The 21,298-nt window shown below is 50.4% G+C and overlaps 7 protein-coding genes across 7 annotated transcripts; 4 read left to right on the top strand and 3 right to left on the bottom strand.

The window, feature by feature from the left end:
- Window positions 1-335: 335 nt before the first annotated feature.
- A1O9_11004 (uncharacterized protein) lies at window positions 336-1,544 on the top strand (the record flags this gene model as incomplete). Its single annotated transcript, XM_013400232.1, has 3 exons — window positions 336-921; window positions 993-1,184; window positions 1,264-1,544. The coding sequence occupies 3 exons, from the start codon at window positions 336-338 to the stop codon at window positions 1,542-1,544; spliced, it is 1,059 nt and encodes a 352-aa protein (XP_013255686.1).
- A 745-nt stretch (window positions 1,545-2,289) lies between these two features.
- Window positions 2,290-3,863, top strand: A1O9_11005 (uncharacterized protein; the record flags this gene model as incomplete). Its single annotated transcript, XM_013400233.1, has 3 exons — window positions 2,290-2,744; window positions 2,799-3,661; window positions 3,718-3,863. 3 exons carry the CDS (start codon window positions 2,290-2,292, stop codon window positions 3,861-3,863), a joined length of 1,464 nt encoding a protein of 487 aa, XP_013255687.1.
- A 402-nt stretch (window positions 3,864-4,265) lies between these two features.
- A1O9_11006 (uncharacterized protein) lies at window positions 4,266-5,595 on the top strand (the record flags this gene model as incomplete). Its single annotated transcript, XM_013400234.1, has 5 exons — window positions 4,266-4,349; window positions 4,401-4,434; window positions 4,515-4,763; window positions 4,825-4,908; window positions 4,973-5,595. The coding sequence occupies 5 exons, from the start codon at window positions 4,266-4,268 to the stop codon at window positions 5,593-5,595; spliced, it is 1,074 nt and encodes a 357-aa protein (XP_013255688.1).
- Window positions 5,596-6,627: 1,032 nt separating this feature from the next.
- Window positions 6,628-8,742, top strand: A1O9_11007 (uncharacterized protein; the record flags this gene model as incomplete). Its single annotated transcript, XM_013400235.1, has 1 exon — window positions 6,628-8,742. The coding sequence occupies one exon, from the start codon at window positions 6,628-6,630 to the stop codon at window positions 8,740-8,742; it is 2,115 nt and encodes a 704-aa protein (XP_013255689.1).
- Window positions 8,743-9,335: 593 nt separating this feature from the next.
- Window positions 9,336-11,075, bottom strand: A1O9_11008 (uncharacterized protein; the record flags this gene model as incomplete). The annotated part of the gene is made up of 2 exons (XM_013400236.1): window positions 9,336-10,781; window positions 10,833-11,075. The coding sequence occupies 2 exons, from the start codon at window positions 11,073-11,075 to the stop codon at window positions 9,336-9,338; spliced, it is 1,689 nt and encodes a 562-aa protein (XP_013255690.1).
- A 912-nt stretch (window positions 11,076-11,987) lies between these two features.
- Window positions 11,988-14,446, bottom strand: A1O9_11009 (uncharacterized protein; the record flags this gene model as incomplete). Its single annotated transcript, XM_013400237.1, has 7 exons — window positions 11,988-12,077; window positions 12,130-12,334; window positions 12,380-12,620; window positions 12,668-12,977; window positions 13,027-13,866; window positions 13,921-14,381; window positions 14,440-14,446. The coding sequence occupies 7 exons, from the start codon at window positions 14,444-14,446 to the stop codon at window positions 11,988-11,990; spliced, it is 2,154 nt and encodes a 717-aa protein (XP_013255691.1).
- Window positions 14,447-15,283: 837 nt separating this feature from the next.
- A1O9_11010 (uncharacterized protein) lies at window positions 15,284-19,016 on the bottom strand (the record flags this gene model as incomplete). Its single annotated transcript, XM_013400238.1, has 2 exons — window positions 15,284-16,351; window positions 17,214-19,016. The coding sequence occupies 2 exons, from the start codon at window positions 19,014-19,016 to the stop codon at window positions 15,284-15,286; spliced, it is 2,871 nt and encodes a 956-aa protein (XP_013255692.1).
- Between the last annotated feature and the right edge of the window lie 2,282 nt (window positions 19,017-21,298).

Consider the following 21,298-nt stretch of genomic DNA (forward strand, 5'->3'; position numbering starts at 1 on the left):
TCCTCTTTGTTGGCAGTCGAGGCAGACATTATCCACCAGGTAAGCGTGTCTGAATGACCGCTGTCTTTGCTCCTGAAGGGGTAAGCACCAGCTAAACGACTCTCTAGGACCACCCACATTGCCGATTTTGGGAAACGTTCATCAAATACCAAAGAAAGGAGCACACTTTAAGTAAGTTTCACAGTCTATGTCTAAGCGATTTCTGCCGACCCAGAAAACTTTATGCAGCATCCGAAGCGCTTCAGTAATAGCATCGTCATGAGTATAGGTACGCACGAAATTATTCTATCCCTCCAAAATCATTGATGTGTGACTGGATAGGCTAATTGCGGATGATGTTTAATCCAGTGTTCGGCATACGAACGCCCACCACGGACACGAACCATATGCTTAGACTCTATGAGCTTATGGAACACTGGTCAAAGGTCATGGAAATTGGTGCCACTCCTCCCGTGGATTTCTATCCTTTCTTGAAATGGGTCCCAGAACGCTTCCTAGGCCATTGGGTCACTCGGGCAACCGAGGTCAAGAAGAAGATGGACTCACTCTACCATGACGTCGTCGAAACCGTCATAAAGAGAAGGCAGTCGATGGGCCCCCGTGATTCGGTGATAGACCGAATCCTTGACCGGCAAGAAAAGCTGGCTCTCACCAAACATCAACTATATTTCCTCGGGGGCATCGCCATGGAAGGTGGTTCCGATACAACTGCCTCAGGCATTCTCGCTTTTATGAAAGCCATGACATGCTTTCCAGATATACAAAGGAAAGCTCAGGCTGAAATCGATGCCATTATAGGTGAAAATCGATCTCCCACATGGTCTGACTATGCTAGACTCCCTTACGTTAGCCAAGTTGTGAAAGAGTCCATGAGATGGCGACCTATAGGGGGTCTTGGAGTTCCTCATGCGCTCTCTGAAGGTTTGCTCACCCAGCTTTTCCCTCCTTGAAATCCTTGCCACTGCCCATGATCTAATGCGATTATTCTACAGATGTCTGGTTTGAAGGTATGTTCTTGCCCAGGGGCAGCATAGTTTTCTTCAACGTGTGGGGTCTCCACCAAGACAAGAGATACTATCCCGACCCCGACCGTTTCGACCCCGATCGTTTTTCTGGTCGCACTCTGCTTGCGCCCGAGTATGCCATTTCATCTGAATATGAGTCTCGAGATCACTATAACTACGGTAAGTTTACAGTAATGTCACGAATTCGCTTGCCTTATCTTTCGAACCTGCGTGGGCTGACACCATTGCGCTCGAACAGGGGTTGGTCGAAGACTTTGTCCAGGAATTCATCTTGGCGAACGGAATCTGTTCATAGGAATGGCAAAACTTCTATGGGCTTTCTCGTTCGAGAAGGCCGTTGATGCAAATGGCCAAACCATTGAGCCGGATTTCAATTATGAGACCGGATATAGCGAGGGGTTCATAGTCTGTACGAATGACTTTCCAGCCAAGATAACTCCACGATCGGGGGAAAGGGTTGAGACAATCATGAGAGAGTTTGATCAGGCAAAGGTGGAGATATTCTCTGGATTTGAATAGGACATGTACATGGACTGAATGGGCCTAGTAAGGGTAATCTTGGCGTCTTTAATTTCACAGTTGGGCATAACCATTAATCAAAGCGAGAGAGAAAATTTGGAACGTCTACAGAATGGCCCTACTCAATACCAAACCGGAGAACGTCGAAGAGGAAAAGGTTGCCGAGCGGGGATGAAAAGCCCATTTATAGCCGTTGAAAATGGTGATTAGACTAGGAGTCAAATGCTCCCTAATCTCTAGAAATGAGGCCTAGTGTTAGTGTTCTACATAGAACATAACACATAGGGTCACCCTAAATAGGACGAAAGAGAGAAAAAGGGGTCATGCATGTGATCAGGCTATGATAATTGAAAGACATCGGCATGATCGGGTGGCTCAGCATGCTGATAATCTCCATACATTTGTTTTGTTGAACTGAGTTGGGAAAAATGGGCTATAATCCATGCGCAATTGAACTTGGTAGGAAGTCAGCCATTTGAGTCCTGGGGTCCATGGTACATAATTGGACGGCGGCAATTCGAATGTTCCAAACAGGAAGAACGCCGACTCAAGGCCCCCCTTCTGTACACGGCATCCACGCTCGATAGTAGACACGCCTCCGATGCATCTGGACGGTGGCAGGGAGTAACACAGCCCGGCCATTGTGACAAGCGAATCTGCGGTATATTACACCAAGAAGCTAAGAACCCCTCATGAGACACCCTCCTGTGTTTGATTTGCATGGTGTGGCAGAAAGCTTCCCAACATGGCTTCTATCGAGACGATTCCGATCATAATTGACAACAAACCACTTCAGCCAATTGAATCGACCATTGCTACAACATATTCGACTTATCTAAAGTCAGAATATGTAAAATACGTCAGCGCGAGCGTGAATGATGCGGTAACGGCTGCAGATTCGTCCCAAGTTGCATTTCGATCCTGGTCTCAATCCTTGCCACGTGTTCGACGAGAGATCTTCCAGAAGACAGCCGGCCTACTACGCGAACATGCAGCGGAACTGGCAAAGATTCAAGTGGAGGAAACAAATTGCCCTGAGTGCTGGGCCGCGATTAACATTCATTGGGCTGCTCTGCATCTAGAAGAGATGTGTGGAAGAATTACATCTGTCCTCACTGGCCAGATCCCAGTCGTGCAGACGCCAGGTCAGATGGGCTTTGTGTACAAACGACCGGTTGGACCGGTTTTAAGTATTCCACCGTCAGTTCTTGTGCCTTATTGTAATGTTCGAGCTTCGGACTGACGCCAGTCTAGATGGAATGCTTCTGTCTTTCTTGCTTGTCGAGCAATTGATACTCCTCTCGCTGTGGGCTGCACCGTGGTGCTCAAAGCTTCCGAACAGTCGCCTCGTAGCCATCATTATCTTGCACAGCTTTTTCACCGTGCCGGTCTACCGCCTGGAGTGCTCAACGTCATTCAAGCACGGCGCGAAGATGGTGCAGCCGTGTGCGAGGCGCTCATTTCGCATCGCCATATACGGAAGATTGAGTTCATAGGATCCTCTGGAGTAGGCCGCCGACTCGGAGCCCTTGCTGGACAGCATTTGAAGCCGATCTTGATGGAGCGTGGGGGCAAGGCAGCGGCACTAGTCCTGGACGACGCAGACCTAGAACTCGCTGCCCAAGGATGCGTGTGTGGAGGATATACCCATAGTGGGCAGACATGTTTTTCCACTGAGCGCGTGATAGTGCATTCGGCTGTGGTGGAGAAATTCATACCGATACTAACTAAATGTGGAGTGAACTTTCCCATACCCTGGGCCGTCTCAACAACTGGCGCAGAAAGCACTTTGAGGTTGGTACAGGATGCAGTGAGCAAAGGTGCGCAGGTTCTGTATGGGGAAGTGAAACTCCTGGAACCCGCTAGGCTGCAGCCTGTCGTGTTGAAGGGACTAAAGCCGGACATGGAAATTTACGACAACGAGTCGTTTGGTCCTGTGCTTGCCGTCTTCACTGTGGATACTGATGAAGAGGCAGTCGAGTTGGCAAATAGCTCACAGTACGGGCTTAGTGCTGGGGTTTACAGCAAGGATATCGGCCGCGCTCTTCAGGTCGCCAACCGTATTGAGGCTGGGCAGACGCATATCAACTTCCCCTTGGGAACCGGTACAGATGAAGGTAAGGGGTTCCTATTCCGTTGCGACTGTGAACAAGCCCGTGTTGACAGGCCACAGCCACTCTCCCTATTGGTCTGTCCAAGTCTAGCGGCTGGGGAAGGCAGAATGGGAGCGAGGGTCTAGAGCAGTTTCTCGAGCTCAGAACTGTGCTTCTCACGAATCCCGCCGAGTTCAGTTCTGGTATGGCGGACAGTGCTATTTGACGGGGCTGTTACCTGCCATATGACTGCAATAGGTGTAGTGCGTAAGGAATAGCATGCTGAAGGGCATATGACTTTCATGACGTAAAAAATAAACTACATATAAATTTCTAACAGTAGACAATTACTGCTCGCGTCGATCTGTGGTTTCTTCGGAGCTTTAGGCCGGCATTCTGACACCAAGACACAAATCCCGGTATTGCCGTTCAGAGCGAGCTTTTGGCAGCGTTGCAGATCATCCGGAGCAATTTATAAGAATTCCAATTATCTCCTTGATCCATTCACTGCTCAAGTGAGACTGTGGAGGGAAAAGACACTTGCTGAAGGATTGGACATTTGGTTCGCCCGAAGGAAAATAGGTTCTATGCTTACCTTTGAGACATACGACAACCATTTAGTAGCACCATGAAGGCTCTGAGGTACCACGGTCGAGGAGATCTACGTCTAGACGAGATTGACGAGCCGATATGTGGAGAGGATCAAGTCAAGGTATGCACCTACAATCCTTTGTACTTGGGTTGCCCGAGCTGACCCCCTCAGCTTAAACCTGAGTACGTTGGGATTTGTGGGACTGGTACGGCCCCTGGAAAACACCCTCAGTCTACGACCGTGTTCGAAATCTAGTGCTTGCAAAATAACACTTACGTTATGAAGATCTGAATGAATACCTTAGCGGACCGTTCATCATACCAACTAGCGCCCATCCCCTAACCGGAGAGCAGCTGCCGGTTACCTTAGGACACGAGATTAGTGCAACAGTAACAGAGGTTGGTTCAAAAATCACAGACATTCAAAAGGGAGACAAGGTTGCTGTTTTCCCCTTACTGGCCGACAATACCTGTGGGCCTTGTCAGCGTGGGCTCCCAAATTGCTGTGCGAACTTCGGATCCATTGGGTTTTCTGGTATCTGGCTTCCGACTCTAAAACTGTGGAGGAATTTATTTGCTGATTTAGACCTACCTAGGCGCTGGCGGCTTGTCAGAATCTCTCGTTACCTCTCGAGGCAATGTTCTGAAGTTACCTGCGGATGTGAGCTTGGAGGCAGGTGGTCAGTGTTGTTCCTTTTTGCTGCACGGCACAAGGATTGAACAGTCTAATAAACAAGTCAACAGCTCTAGCCGAACCTCTCACGGTCGCTTGGCACGCACTCAGCCGGAGCCCATTCCAAAGAGGAGATGACGCTCTCATCGTAGGTGCTGGTCCTGTGGGTCTTGCCGTGATCCAGGTCCTCAGAGCGCGAGGCGCGGGAAAGATTCTCGTATCAGAGCTGTCACCGCGTCGACAGGAACTCGCACAGCATTTTGGAGCAGACTACATTCTTGACCCGACAAACCCTGACACGGTACAGATGTGTAAGACATTGTGCAGCGGCGAAGGGCCAGCTCTGGTATTCGATGCCGCGGGGGTGCAGTCCGGTCTCGACCTAGCTTTGGCGGCGTCTCGAACTGGGGCGACAATCGTAAACATTGCAACGTGGAAAACCCAACCACTGATCAGTTCTGTGCCCTTCATAATGGGAGAAAAGAATTACATCGGGACGATGGTCTACGTGAAGGGGGATTTTGACAAGGTGATTGAGGCCATGGGATCTGGTGAGTCGAGTTCTGTTGACCTGTTGACATTATCCCTTGAATATAAAAATGCTGGCAGGCGCTCTTCAGCCGACACCAATGATTACAGACGTAATTCCACTGGACGAGGTCATCGAAAATGGGATTCAGAAGCTTCTTTCTAGTAAAGATAATCTGGTGAAAGTGCTTGTCAGGGTCTAGGAATACCCACAGACTAGGCAGCATTGAGACCTGAATAGATGCTTGCGAAGCACTGAGAGGGAATTGAGGGTGCCTGCAAGGGATTGCCATCTGCCCCACTCGATACAATTCCTGGCCCTACATCTTCGGGATCATGACCTCTTCGTTGCCTAGTCCGTAAAAGAGAAAGACGAATTCGAAAATATGTGGTTTTGCCCCTTGATCCGTAGCCTCGTTCAGTCCTTGATAGGAACGGTCACTTCCGCGAGAGAGATCAACAGGAGACGAGAACCGTCATTAAACACAATGGACCCTCGCCTAAGCAGGTCAGGGCTGATCTTTGTCAGACTTCTGGTCTAATGGTGCCATTGAACTATGACACGGAAGATATTGGTATTTTGGATGGGGAAGGAAGAGCTGGTAATTCTGATACCGGTCAAGAAGGCTTGTCCCTTTAGGGACCCGGCAATAATAGACCAAAATTTGGACTGCTAATTACGTTCACGTTGGTCATATTTTCCCCAAGCCCCAGAAAGCGGAAAGCTTATCACATCGTGAATTGTGTACTTTGCAGCGCTCGGCCACCACGGTCCGGGGCTGGATAAGGGATGCAATCCAGCATGACACCCGTTTCACCTGGTGTTACCTGTGAGCCTGACTGAATCCCGAGCTTCGGTGAAGCAGAAAGACCTTGTCAATCAAGATTCTGCCAAGACACGGCGCGTGACTTGTTCTTTCCCATGGTTGTGTGACTGTCGCGTGTGACGTCAGCTGCGCCTGCCTCTGTTCACCAATTCACCCCTCCAAGCCTGTTTTGTCCAGAAGGATCCTCTGCCCAGGCCTCAGCCTCAACTGCAGGTGTTTGAAGGATTTTTATTTGCACATCATCCTTTATACTTGATGTCTTTCCTGGCAAAGCAAAGAGTAAAGCTTTCAACTGAGGACAGCAACCCGACGAAAACCGATTTGTCGTCTCCATCCACCGTCCGATCTCTGGATTGTCTGAGGCCTTCACCATGCAGCTCCTAGACCTCCCAGACGATGTGATGGTCATTGTCCTCTCCAATCTTGAACCTGAAGACTATCTGGCATTTTGTCGTACTCAAAAACCTGCTTATATAAGATATAGACAGGACTCTGCCTACTGGAGATCGAACACGTCAGAAACTTTCCGTCTGCCAATCAGCCCGCTCCTCGCAGCTGATGGAGCGCGCTGGTACTGGTTGTACAAGCGACTTAAGACCCAGACTCAGCTCTATACGTGGGGCCAAGGAACCAAGGGCAACTTGGGCCCGGGAAGGTCGTCGCCTGCGACTCTGAATCTTCCTCATAATCCCGGGCGACCTCCCCCTCCTGTTCTACCCATTATACCACCAGTGCCTCACCCTTCGAGGCCCACTCCTCATGTCGCCCCCAGTATAAACAATCGCCCTTCCCTGGGTACCCGAGTTCCCGTGAGGCCTCTACCGCGCGAGTTCTACATGCGAACGAGCTCAGCCTGGCCCACTGAGGTTCATGTTCCCGATGAAGTTGGCGTCATTGCTGATCTTCAATGTGGTGGCTGGTCTACCACGATCCTGAGTTCCTCGGGCAAGCTCTACACGGTAGGTTCCATCGATTCACTAGATGGCATAAACCGTGGGAGGGCTGCTCAATCCTTCGAGCAACTCGAGTATCTCACTCAAAGTACATCTGCTGTGCGCCAGTTTTCATCCGGACGACGTCACATTCTTGCCCTGACCGACGATGGAGAAATTGTTTCATGGGACAGGGTCAACGCTAAAGGCCTCAAAGTGTTCTCCAAGAATGGACGAGATTTCGGCGGTAAACCTGTTAGAGTTGCGGCAGGCTGGAATGAAAGCTCGACCTATGTCCCTCAGGTAGGGATAGTTTTTTGGACCCCAATCCAAAACGACCACTCGTCTGTAGAACTTGACGGGATTCATGTTAAACATCACGTTATTCAGAACACAGCGCGAAGACAGTCTGAGACTGGCGTGTTTGAAGTTCTGAAGCACATTGTGCTGGCAGAATTCATCCTCTACATCACAAGCGATTCCAAATTGTTTGCCTGCTCGATGAATATCAATGAGCCAGATCAACTCCAGCCTCCTCACCCGCCTTTTCAAGTCCCAGGATACAGTGGAGAAGGACGCGAGCTCAAGGATATTCATGGCCAATTTCAGCGGTTCGGGGTCTTTACAGCGACCGGAGAGGTTCTTGCAGGTGATGTCGACTATCTAAAGAAATGCTTCAATGCAGTCCGTCAACATCCTAATCGCCTTCAACAACCAGATGATTGGACAGCCTTGACAGAAATTCTTGCTGCCCGACCACGAGATATCCCGGCTCTCCAACATACCAATGTCATTGCACTTGCCTACGGGGATTATCATTATCACGCCCTACATGCCGATGGAAGAATTACTTCCTATGGGAGAGATTCTCAATCTTGTGGCTCTCTAGGCCTATCTCAACCTGAATCCGGCGGTCGGTTTCGTGGACTACGTCGCGAACGACCAGATAGGAGGAGCGATGCGGACCTGCTTCCCATCTCCAACATCCGAGGCCGCCAAATCTGGTTTGAGCCTGAGCGAAAAGACTGGTTGCACTGGCTTGAGGAGCAACTCGGTGAACCGCACCTAAATGTTGATGGTCGATCAGCACGGACCCTTTTTGATAACGATCAAAACAAGCAGGCTGCTTTCAGCGAGTGGGTTGAACAGGAAGGCCGACATTGGGATGAAGGTCCACCACGAACGACCTCCTCAACAGAAGAGCCCAAGGACAGTAAAGCAGACCGTGTAGGAGACTATGCTAACCTCGGTGTCTACTTCCCCATCGCCATCGCTGCTGCCGGATGGCACAGCGGCGCTCTAGTACTCAAAGACGATGATAGAGCGCACGAGATTCGAAGCAAGTGGGTAACGGCAAGGCGCAGAGATGACGACGATAAAGTCGCGATGCCCGGCGCCTTTGAAAAGGTTGCAGCGGGTGAAGAATATGTGTGGAAAAGGGGTGGGTTTCCGAAAATACGTCTCCCGGATGGCTTCGAGATGCCCGGTGATGGCGAGCCCAGAACATGGAGAGATGGTCTGCCGACCATGCAAGACTTGGGGCTTGCCGAATAAGTTTTGATTGGAATCGTAGCTGTTGATGACTTGGATGAGCTCTGACCCACTAAACGACAATGGTTCGTTGTGAAGCTTCCAAGTCTCCAGGACCAATAAGTACGACACCAAATTAAGTAGCAAGTTCTTCTTGAAGTTCTTAGTTTGACTGGACAGCATTTGGCGTGCTGTAGCTCGTCCGAATCGAAAAACTCGTTTGGCGAACCATGGAATACTCTCCCTCAGGATGTACCTCGTACTTGCCTCACGAGGCTAAAGACTATTCCACATTCATTTCATTGAGCCAGCCACATGGTCCAGCTGAACAACTCGTGTTCTTCAATCCCAAACTCATGCCTCGGACCACAGAAAATCTGCAAGAGAGTCCGGTCTAAGTCTGTGTTTCATCTCGTTGGTCTTTTGACTAATGGCGGGGATATACCCTATATATCCTATATACACATATGTCTCTCTCTATCTCCAGAGCTCTCCAGGAGTCGTTGTCTTCGGAGAAATTTTGGTCTTGAATAGTTCACGCGACTGAGTTCCGAGGGCTGGGGTGGTTCCAAAAAGAGAAAGAGAAAAAGAAAAGGGCTTGAGAGGGTTCTATGGATTTATTTGAAATCGCTATCATTGTCGAGAAGATCTTGCTCGGATTGGTGAGAGTCGTTTTGACTATTCTTGGGGAGAGAAAGAGAAGAAGCATTCATGCGTGTTCCTGGTCCAGCATGCGAGGGTGCGACGTCAGAGGCGCCAGAAGATCTGCGGCGCACGTGTCCTGGTCTATCTGCTGCGGACGCTGCTGAAGAGCGCCCTACTCGCAGTTGGCTGGAGTCCTGTTGCGAGGACGCTTCCCCCTCGATAAGTGAGTCTTGTGAGTAGGAATGCTGGCTCCGACCTGGGGGACCGCCCTGCGCAGTAAGTCCATCGGCAGTAGCCCAGCTGCTGGCGCGAGATGTCCGCCTGGGTTCCTGCTGCTCTTCGTCCTCGCGCTCCTCGTGGTCCACAAACAAGAAGCTGCCGACCACGATTCCGGCTCCGACCCAATAGACCCAGCCCTCGTATCTTCCCTGAAGAACCATCTCACCAACCAAGCTTAGTGGGATGCTGAGACTCAGTCCCACCGTGACCACCAACGGGCTCGTCAAAACCATAGCATACGCCCAGCAGATGTCGCTGAATAAACTGCTCACACTGTTGACCAACAGGACCATCCAGATGTGTGCCGAAGGAGGAGGCTGGAAGGTCTCGATACCGGTGTAATGAAGTATGGGGAAAAGTGGGCTGAGGAGAAATATGTTAAAAGTCCCCACCAAGCCAAAAAACAAGGGCATGTTCAATTGCCGTGGCAGTGCTTTGATGGTTGTTTTCTTCAAGCTGATGGTGTAGCCACCATAGATAACAGCAGATAAAAGCGCAAGTCCATCGCCCAAGGCCAGCTCGGCTGGAGATTTGTCTGGGAAACTGTCAATTGCCCGCACAGATGGCGAATTGGTGTTGTCGGAGGATGGATTGGTGGAATCAGCGCTGGTAGAAAAATCGACGCGAGATATGAGTATGATGCCCAGAAAGGAGCCCATGACACCTAAGAACTTGCGCCAGGTAAATCTCTCCATGCCAGTGGCGGCTCCAATGAGTAGGGTCCAAAAACTAGAAGTCGAAGTGAGGATAGTTGTGGAAGCGACTGTGGTGTATTGCAAGCACGCCATGGCGAAGTAGTTTGCGAGAAACCACAGGACACAAAAGGCGATAGAGAGGCGAGCGGTCGCGATAATTCCAAGATGTTTATCCTTCTCCTCCGTATCTGGGTCGGTGGTAGTTGGTTTATGTATGAATGCATGTGACTCTGAATCTGCCGCGTCTATCACTCCTGTGTTGGGGAGTGGTCTATATCCTTTATTCCAAGATAGATTCGAACGCATTGTGGTGTACAAGGTTCCACGCCTGTGTTGTCGGTATCCCGATCGTACTAGGGTGGGGATCATGGCCAGCATGAACATGGAGGTGTTGAGATATGTCAAGAAGAAGGGTTTTGCGTACGACTTGTCGGCGAAAATGCTCTGTTCGTGTTCAGTCAATGCAGGAACATGCCACAGGGGGAGCAATCATACACTACCCAGGAAATTGGAGGCTGTCCAAAGAAAGACAACCACGAGCAGGAGAAGCAGCCCCAGGGTGTGGCGGGCGAGTCCAGCAGCGCCGGTCTTCCGAGGAGGACGTGAGGGTTCATGGGGGAATCTCTGGGTTGAGGAAGTGTGTGAAATGCTCGTGTCGTCCATCTCAAATTCGTCATGGGGAGGGGAATCGTGTAAATGATGGTGATGGTGGTAAGTCGCACGTAGATCGCCGGCCATGACTACTGGCGTGCCCGATGGGCAGGCACGACATATCTATCCCGCGGACGAGGAAGAACAGCGATAACCAACGGTGGTCGCGTGCCGCAGGTGGCACAGGGAAGGTTTCCGTCCCGCTGACTCGTGCCTCTTCTAATTGTTATCAGTGTCCAACAGAAATCCAGCGCGTGTGGACTTGGGCGGAATCTTCAAGAGAAAATGGAGGCTAAGATTTGTGTCTGAGGGTCACAGTCCAGACACTGTACGAGTAGGCGTTGGCCGCTAGGCCTGATTAGCCGAAAGGGGCATGTCCACCCAGGAATTCGTGCCTGGCGAGCCCCTGGAAGCTTGGGAAGAGAGCAACCCCCAACCACCCGAGCACAGGCTTCAAGCCTATTAGGTAAGCTCCCGCAAGGCTGTGCTAAGTGGCTGGCTAAGCTCGAGTATACAGGTTACAGCCTTGCATATAGGACTATGCACGCAGATCGCTTCGTGAGTTCGTGCAATGCTCTGAATTAGTAATTTTCGACTATGCTGGCTAACATGAGATGGCCGAGCCGTCATCAACTTTTTGATCTTCATCGGTTGGCGTTTGCAGCATTTCCAATGCCTTTGGCCTGTTGTGATCAAGTTCTCCCTCGAGCCTCGTCCTCGACCTTTCAGTCCCTACTGCATTGCCGTTCTGATCATGGTCATCTGCTTCGCAACGTGCGTTGCACTATAGAGTGCCACATTTCGAACGCTGTGACTTTCCTTCCCCCCAGCTCATAGTTGTACTCATTCAGAGTCATCTAAGACATGACCATACAGTGCCACCCGAATAGAGTAATTGAGAGCGGCTTTGATGTTGGCGGTGATTCCTGATCCGGGAGTCGGGGTCTGGTAAGATAGGATAGGTATTCCCATAATCGAGAAACTCTTAGTACCTCCATCTCAACGTCGATGTGAAAGCCATTCATTTGCATCGGAGAACAGTTTGCTTTCTTTCACCTCCGTCCCAGGAACTTGACTTGCAGCGTAGACCTGACCGACATTAGCACAATTCGCGGTCGCGGGTAATCTCTGTGGAACATACCGCGTCCCACAATTTCCATGCTTGATCCAAACTCTTGGTCAAGTGGCCTCCTCCTTTGAGTTGGCCAAACCAATTATACTTTCCTTCCTGTTGTTTGATGCTTGTCTTCAAGGACTCTGTAATCTGCGCTTCCTCGTTGACGGCATCTAGATATGTTTTGACCGCGATTCCAAGACCTGATCCATTATCACCAGCAAATGGCAATCTAATAACCCTGTCAGTGAGGACGGCAAAAATGGAACGTACGTACTTCGAAACAAGGAAGGTCCAATCGTCTCGCTCGCGCTCGACATCTCCGTTCAGGAACATGCTCGTCGTGACCGTTTCGAGCAAGTCCCTCACAGATCTACGAACGGCTGTGATCTTCCACGCAAATGTCAGCAACTGTCGATCAAGAGGGCCAACAAAGCCCATTGGTTTGTGCCGGATCCGACCCAAGCAAGCAGTCTTGGAAATAAGGTTTGTATACACTTTGCGTGGATAGTCCTTGTCTGTTGATACATGAGTCATTGAAGTCCTCAGAGTTGGATTCACATACCGCTTCTAGCAACTGGAGTCCCGGTTGCAAAATTACCAGTAAACAAGCCGAGTCTAAGCATCTCAACTCCAGTGACGGTCGGTTCCTCATCTGCAATAGCAAGTGCGGCTTCCAAAGCCTTGCCCCAGGTGGTGAGCTTGTGGTTATCATCAACATAGCCGCGCACATGCAGAAATCGGAAAGTTGCATTCACAATAACCTCGTCCGCGGTCTTCAGTGCTGGATACTCCACTCTACCTTTGGTAATTGTTTTCTCCACGAACGAGCTGTCTTTTAGAGACTGCAGGCACGGGAGGAAGAAGGAGCTATGCTGTATGACATGAGCAGGAAGGATGTCAGGAATGGAGTCTGCCACTTACACTAGACTTGCTCACTACACTCTGTATGTCATTTCCCCGGACTTTCCACGGCGCCAGCCGTCCCTTGAATGCCGGGGTATTTCTGATCTCAATCGTTAAATTGCTCGTGTCCTGTGGCACCCAGGGGTCGACCTTGACAACTCTGGATTGATAGTAATAATTAAGAGACTCGGCAGAGATCTTGAGAGCCTCCGTGCGCAGGGGATTTAGGAGCTCTATTACTAAACGTCGATACGGTTCTGAATCCAAGACTCCTCCAGGAAGTGAGAGCACAATTTCACCAGAGGTGAGCCAATTGGGCACTTGCGCGCCTAGGAGACCCTTCGATACATAGAAAAATAACTCTTCAGGTAGTCTCTGGCCAACAAATTCGTGGACATCACCCGGAGCAGTGTTAAAGTTCAGTGGCGCGATGACACCATTCTTCTCGATTACCACATGATGTCTGATCGTCATGATGGCTTTCTTGTATCGGTCAGCATACTTGAGGGCCTGCACTTGGGGATGCTCTCGGTGAAAGGTGCAGAGTTGTATAACATTCTTGTTGGCGGTGTTCAATAAGTTGATAGCATCGACGATACTCGTAGATTTGCCAGGTCCTAGACCCTCGAGGGGAGGAAATGTCGGTGTGTATGAGGTACCAAGGATGAGTTGGGCGTCTCTCAAGGCGTCGGCGTTCACCTTGAGTAAGTCCTCGCACGTCTGGCGAGTCAGAAGGCTCAAGGTGGCTTTGTTGAGATTGATGTCGGTGACAACTCTGTCAATACCGAAGAGGAAAGCTTCAGTGTTCCCCATGACGGCGTCGATATATTGTTCCGGGAGCTTGAATAGATATGCCAACTACATCCATTGGTGGTTAGCTTCAGAAACGACAACGAACAGCATGAGACCGACCTGCGCAGTTGCACTGTAGGGTGCGACTAGAAACTGGACTTTATTCTCAATGAGAATCTTCTGAAGTGGCCGGGTCATGATGTCGACAGGATATTTCGCCTTTCCAAAGTCGGTGACCGTTCGCTTGCTGTCTCCACTCAAGTAGTGGTGCCAGGCCTCATCTTGAACCCGTCTGCTGTCGGTCGACAGCGAATCTGGGCGACTCTTGTTTACGTAGTCCAAGCCATTGAAGACGAAGATCAGTGTAATACCGTGTTGTCGCAGGAGGGCAATGTCATCTTCGACGGTCTTCTTGAAACAAAAGGGAATGCCCCCGAGGGCGTGCTTCAGAGGTTCTTCGTTGTTGCCGTTCAGGCGCAGGTCAAGATAGTAGGAAGCATCGACACCAATGACAGCATCCTTCAGCGATTGAAGTTGACAGAAATCGACATGCTTGCTTGCCCATTGGTCAAACTTTTGGACTGTCTCAGGTTGTCAGTACATGAGGTCCCATTGATTGGTTGCTTGCGCCGGTCTTACCTGACATGATGGGATCTGGTCGAGATGAATGCAACGAAGCTGTCAGAAAGAACAGAGCATGCAAATTTAAAAGCAGGCCGCAAGAAAACGCAGTTGAAGCGGGAAAGAGAGCTACCAGCAGCGCAGTCAAACCGTATGTAGCAGTTTGGGGATAATAGTGGGTTCTAGAGTCGTGCTCGCAGATGCAAAACAAAACAAAGCCGAAACTCACCAAACCCAAACCTTTGCTGGAGATGGAGATGCAGGGGAAGTGACGGCCATCCGCCAACTGGGTGGGTGGGCGCCGCCCGCCGCAGCCCAAGGCCCACTTGCCACCCCAACTGAAACTAAGGCCAGGGCGCTACTAGCGAGCACACTTGGTCTCTCGTGCCATTGGTCTATTTCTCAATACGAGGCTGAAGTTTAGGGAGCCTGCTGGCAGGCGAGGCTGTGGCACCCTTCCTACGAATAGCCATAGCACTAGCCGTGGCAGTCTAGAGTACGTCATCGTACTGTAAAGAAGGCTTGCTGTCACATCACTTGAAATTCTAGTGCCGTCACCACACATTCGAGCACACAAAACTTAACTGAGACTACATGGGATTCTGGAGCTAGGCATCACATCCAGACCAAGGAGAAGAGGCCCACTTGAGAGCAAGAAGGGGAGAGGATGAGGAAATGGTTTGCTGATGACGACTTGACATTATGCCATGACCAATTTTCTACATTAGAGATTCGAAGAATCTACACTTACCGAATATCTCCTGTGTACGTAGAGGACAAGAGGCATCCGATCCGAAGTAGGGCATAACTTGACCGTCGTTCATAGCCACTGATTACTGGATAAGCCACCTATCACTCCATCTCAAACCTCGATACCGTCTCCGCTAGCAGCGCCTCCTCTGAACTTGTATGTCGCCTGCAATCTATTTATCAGATGCTCCTGGGCGGTGATTGCTCTCTCAGACCCTGCCCCCCCGCCATGGCCGATCTTGGCGTCATCTTCCAGAGTATACTGTGCCACCAATTTGCTCGGGACAGGCACCAACTCCATGTCATTGCCAGGGTGACAGAAGTAAACGATGGAATACCTATCTTCCCCTCCCCGCTTTGAGTTGCGTGGGAATATGACTCGGTGCACCGTGCTCTTCAGCAGCCCGTTGGTCCAATAAGACAGCAAGTCCCCGATGTTGACGAGAATGGGAGGGAATGTACTTGAGACATGATAGCCATCGGGAATCACTGGCACTGGTGCCCAGGTATTTTCTGGTGTGCGGATCTCAAGTCCTGGCTGAGATGGCCGCTGGAACAGTAGAGTAATGCTTCCATAGTCGGAGTGTGCGCCTGCACGGATATCTACCTCTGGCCGATAGTCCACATCCTCTGGGATCGCGGGATAATGCAGAAGACGGACCGTACAGCCACTTGGCTGTGTATGACGCGAGGAGAAGAAGTTCGGTTCCTCAACTTCAAGTCCAAGGGCAAGCAGATCCAGGACTCGATCACACAGCTGCTTGCATTTCGCCTCAAAGCCCACCAGGTGGTCCAGATGATCCTGGAGTATGGGAGGCAGTGGCTTCTTTGGCTCCCCATCCAGGAACTCGCCCATGTTGAAGCCTTGCTTGAAATCACCCGTTCGCTGCGCTTTGGGATCCAGAATCTCAGCCTGCATTCCGACCCATCCATGGTTTGAATCATCAATGCGATACGGCTCCATTTCTGATTCGGGAAGCGCAAAAAGCTGTTGAGACAGTTTGAACTGATGGTTTACAATGTCCTCCGTAAATCCTGTCCCGCTCGTGCTGATGTAAAGGAAGCCGAATTTGGTGGCTGCGTTGAGCATTTCTTTCCCGACTTCGGTGCTGAACTTTGAGATATCGACGACTGGCAGCTGAATAGCTTCTACGGCATCGTTGAACGAACCCATATCGGACTAGTAGTTGAGAAAACAGATGAGTAACAGGCTGTCGAGATTACATGTTGTAAAGAGTGAACGTAGGAAATGCAGCATCCCTTAGAAACATTAGAGTTCAGGTGCGGCGACCTCCGAAACCCGTGCACTTCACCAGTCCAATGGCGATTTCGACAATACATCGTACCAATTTGGTCAAGGTGCAGTTGTTCACACCAAACACATTTGTAACCCTATGAAAAGCTGGCAGTCAGGAGAGCTATCGCTGTACACATATCAGTCTGCGCCGCAACGCCGTGGGTTGATAATTGTGATTAGATACTTGGAAAAGATTGAGGTTGAGCATATGTCATTGTCATAATGTGTGCACTAATCAAGTCATCATATTACACATGTGCATCAATAACAGTTTCATCGAAGACATGTCGTGTCTTGCACCATGACGACTTCCAAGGACCAAGCAATCCAAAATCCCGTCACCGCTCGTGCTCATCGTAAAATCAACGTTTCACCAAGAGCGTTGCTCCGCTCATCAATATGTTAGTTATATGCATCCTATGAGATTCGGTGTGGTCCCTCGTGTGGCGCAATTTGAAGCTGTACATCGTTTGTACCTGGAGTCAGAACTATCCAGGTTGGCTGTTTGGTTTCAGTCAATTTCCAAATACAGCAAACTCCCCCAACTCCAAGCGATAATCATCCACGCTGACTCCGTGGCTATGCTAACTCAAGCTTTTCGAAAAATTGTATGCGCTCACATCAACGTTGTCATGGCGACTGGCACCAATGTCTATGCATGCTCCAGGATTCGCGTTGGCATTCCTATGCGAGAGGTGTCAGTAAAACTCGTGTACCCATGCCTGAAAGGGGCAAGGAAACATACCTTGCTACAGTATTTGGTACGCCGGCAACGTCTGCATTTGGCGAACTGTCGAGTGAATTCTTCCCATTTACCACATTGATAATTGGCACATTGGCGGATACCTCCTCGGGCATCATCCTTTCTACACAAATTGCGCATAACGACACAGGCCCAATACTGCATATCTTTAGAGTGATGTCTCACGGTGAACTTTTCAACTAATGGGAAGATATTATAATCATCAGGCTGAAGAAATTCCTCGTTATCGTCTTCAGTAGGCTCTGGGAGGGGTCCTCGAGACGACGGCCCGTAGATGCGTTCGACTTCTTTATCAATCCGAAGTCTGGGCACAAGGTGTGTACTCTGAAAATAGTGTCGCAGATAGCAGTACTTTGATATGTAGGCAAGCAATTGAAGACCCATCAGCACGTCTTCATCTCGAGGCATCAGTGCTGTGGTGGACGCAGTTGCAGTTGCATTTCGCAAGAAGAAGTTTGGGTATGCGTTGAGGGGGATGGCTGGTGAGGCGGCAGTTGCAGGCACAGTTGGTATAGGAGATGGTCCCATGGCTTCGTGTGTGATAGGTCCGAGAGGATTGCCCATTCCAGCGACGATGGGCGTTTGCTGGGCAATGTCGACATTATCAATATCTCGGGCTTGCTGAGGAGGGATAGTGATGGTCAATGGCTGGCGCCCATCGATGTCTTGCGGATCGTGAGGACTAGGGTCTCGAGTAGGTACTCGACTTTGACCTTCAGCTCGTGCATCGGGGTCAACGATTCCCTCGTCGTCTACTGTCACATCCTCCATTACAGCATCATCAGCTTCGCCACCCATGGAGTTCTGGTGACGAATAGACGGGCGTCTCATTCGTCGTCCGACGGGAGAAAGCATGCCTCGATGGACGGGGGCTGACGGTGTTGTGGGAGAATCAGGATGTGATGTGACGCCCGTATTCAAAGCGGGTAGCATGGACGGGAGCCGATCCACCTCACGGACAGGCCGTATGGAAAAACCATCAGATGCGTCCATGGACGGCACTGCAGTTGCTGGAGGCTGCATGTTGAGTTGGCGTTGAAAGGTGCTCCGACCTTCACTGCTACGATTCTGGTGTTGGAGATGAGGGCGTGGAAAAACCGTTCGTTCGGGAGGGGATGTGAGTACTGATGCGGGTGTCATGCTGGCCTCCGCAGGGCCCGATTCTGTGGTGCCAAAGGCCTGGGAGAAGGATTGTGGAATATCCAATGAGGGCGGAGGTGCCTGGCGACGGGTGGATCGTAGGTCGGAGGAAGCATTGAGGTGTTCGAAAAAGGAGGACCTTGCATTTGAATCTTGAGACATATCGCGAGACAGATCGCGAGACAATTTGGATGACCTCGAGCTGTTATGGTGATGTGGTCCATTTCGTCGGGCCTGTTCAGCATCGGCCTTTGCCTTTTCTCGCTCGATCACCAGAACATAGTCCCAAAGGATAGTGGCGATGACGGGGACCATGTCGGCCTCAACGACACGAGTACGCACATTCTCGGAGCCTCGCACGCCAATGTTGACAATGCATTGAAAGGCAAGGTTCCATTTCCACATATGCATCTCATCTTTACTCCGCCCCTCTTTCAAGATGCAGACAAGCCGTTCGATGCCTCCGTCCACGGTCAGGATATCTCTTATTCGGGCCGAAGAAGTGGTCAGGTATGCCAGGTGGTTGAGGGAATTGATAAGAGGAAGTGTGGAGGTACAATCTAAGGCTCGGCGGTCATAAAGGGTGGTGGTTATGTGGACGGAAGCCTTATTGACATTTGGTATACTGAAATTGACCTCTCTCATGATGCTTAAGTTAAGGGGGTACAGATGTTTTCATGCGACAGGCTCTTGACAAGGTCGACCTCTCGTGGCCTTGAGCAGGTCACCTAGGTTGTATTGCTGAGTCGAGGAGCAATGAGATGCACGTTCTGCCTCCTGATGGGCTCTTGGCTGACCGGTCGACAGCACCAATACAGGCTTTATGCAAATGGCATGAATGATAGCAGGTATGACGAATGATTACCAGGCCACAATTTCGATGGATATTTGGTACGGGGATAGGTGAGGACAGTCGGAAGGAGGATCTTGTAGTTGTATGTTTTCAGCGAGACATGCAAAGTTTCAGAGAAGCGAAAGTCTGAGTGAACGCTCTGCTCGTGAGAGGACTGCTGAAGAATAAACTGGCGGAACAGTAAAGAACGTAGGAAGCCGAGTTGGATCGGATCCAATCGAGAGGAGGACGAAAGTAATTCGCGGAGTCGAAAGGCGGAGGTCAGAGGCAGGAATTGGGGGGACTCGAAAATATGTCACGCAGGCGTAGGAATCGAAGAATTAGGGAGAGGATGAAAGGGAGACGTTTGGCGGGGAAGGAATGATGAGGAAAACCAAGCTATCGAAGCTGAAGGGAGAAAGCTGATGATGTTGGTGATGGGAGGTGAAGTAGTAAGTGAAGGGAAATGAGTAACGAGGTAAGTTGCTGTGGTAGTGGTAGTGGTAGTAATTGGGTGGTAGCAGGATGTTTGCAGGCCTCTCAATGGCCGCGGCGGTGGCAGATGTGGCAGGCGGTGGCAGTGGCGGTGGTATTGCTGGTGGTGCTGGTGCCAGCGATCGCCTGGTTTCAAGTCTGCGTCTACGCTAGGTGGCTCCCTTAGGCTTTAACCCGGACTCCTGGCCCTCGCTGGACCAGGTTCGTCCTCAGGCTTGGGGACTGGGGAGTTGGGCTTGATCTTCTCCGGGCCAAGCCTCGCGTCTAACGCTCTTCAATTTCACATTGGTTGGGTCCGAGGCTACTAATAAATAACAGCCAAATGGCGAGTTCCCAAGCATTGATTTGCCGTCTGGCCACTACGGAGTACGGAGCACCATTGTGATCCATTTACCCACTCCCACCCCGAATATTCCACTTTGCCTGCTAATATCTGATGGCTCCTCGAGCCGCGATATCAGCTATTCACGCAATTTGCTCGTATTCTGTACGGAGCAGGTTAACTAGGCACTCCATAGGTTCGCAGTCCCTCCGCTCTCCTCCCCTCTCTCACGCGTAATGTCACGCTATCATGCCTATTATTTTGGCGTCATTTTTGAACAGGATGTCTGATTGATGATAGCACCCAACATGTCGGACATGTCCCTGGTGAACCCCAGCCCCACCATAGTCGAACCGCCTATCACAAGTCGACCTGCCCTCTATTCAATTCCCCCTCGAGCTCAGGGGTGTTATCTGCTAAAAATTGGGCACGGAGGATTTATGGTCTGCATCAACACGCCCAGCGTTTAATGCAAAAAGCGCTGAAGCTTTGGCATCATTATCAAGAGTCCCTCGTAATATCTCCCCTGAAGTCCATGCTGGACGGCGAAGAAAATTCTGGCATGAAAGAGCCTTCGAGAATCCATGTTGCGCAATTACTAAGGCGATCTGGATCATAGAAATGCTGCTAACCAGTAGTAGAACATGTACAGATGATCCACACAGTGGGTGGCAATTCATCGGCCCAATCGCCACGGGACCTTGCGTTGCAACAACTTGTCTTGAGAGAATACCACTTTTCTGCCAAAACAACAGACACACGTCGTTTGCCAGTTTCTTGCGGGGTAGATGGATGCTATCGAAGATCGATACTATAAGAAACCCTCCGCATCTGGTTGAAGAGCGTCTTTGCAGTGAACAGGAACAGACATTGGCTGAGATGCTGGATACCGCTTGATGCATCTCGAATTGGAACCTGAACACGAGCTTCTCGACCAAGACTGTTCATGGGATGTGGTCGAGGTGAGCCACACTCTTCGCGTTGACACCTGCAGCTTTGAACTCGTTTATGCAAAGCCATATCAATTGGTCTTTCCTCTTGAGTTTTGAGAAGCAGGACCCAATCCGCCGGCATACCAAGGCCTTGAATGCTATTTTTGTTGCTGAACCGAGGCGGCTATTCCACCAATCGTGGGTTAACTGCAAAGCCTGACCGAAGGCAAGCCACTTTACACCTCTTTTCCTCAATGTGGCTTACCTAAAATCCAATACTTCTTTGAGAATGAGTTTAACCCTGACAATATGTTTCGATAGCGTTACCTAGGAAAACGGCAGCGGA

The sequence above is a fragment of the Exophiala aquamarina genome, assembly GCF_000709125.1.
Source record: "Exophiala aquamarina CBS 119918 chromosome Unknown aczIA-supercont1.15, whole genome shotgun sequence".
Lineage (NCBI taxonomy): Eukaryota > Fungi > Ascomycota > Eurotiomycetes > Chaetothyriales > Herpotrichiellaceae > Exophiala > Exophiala aquamarina.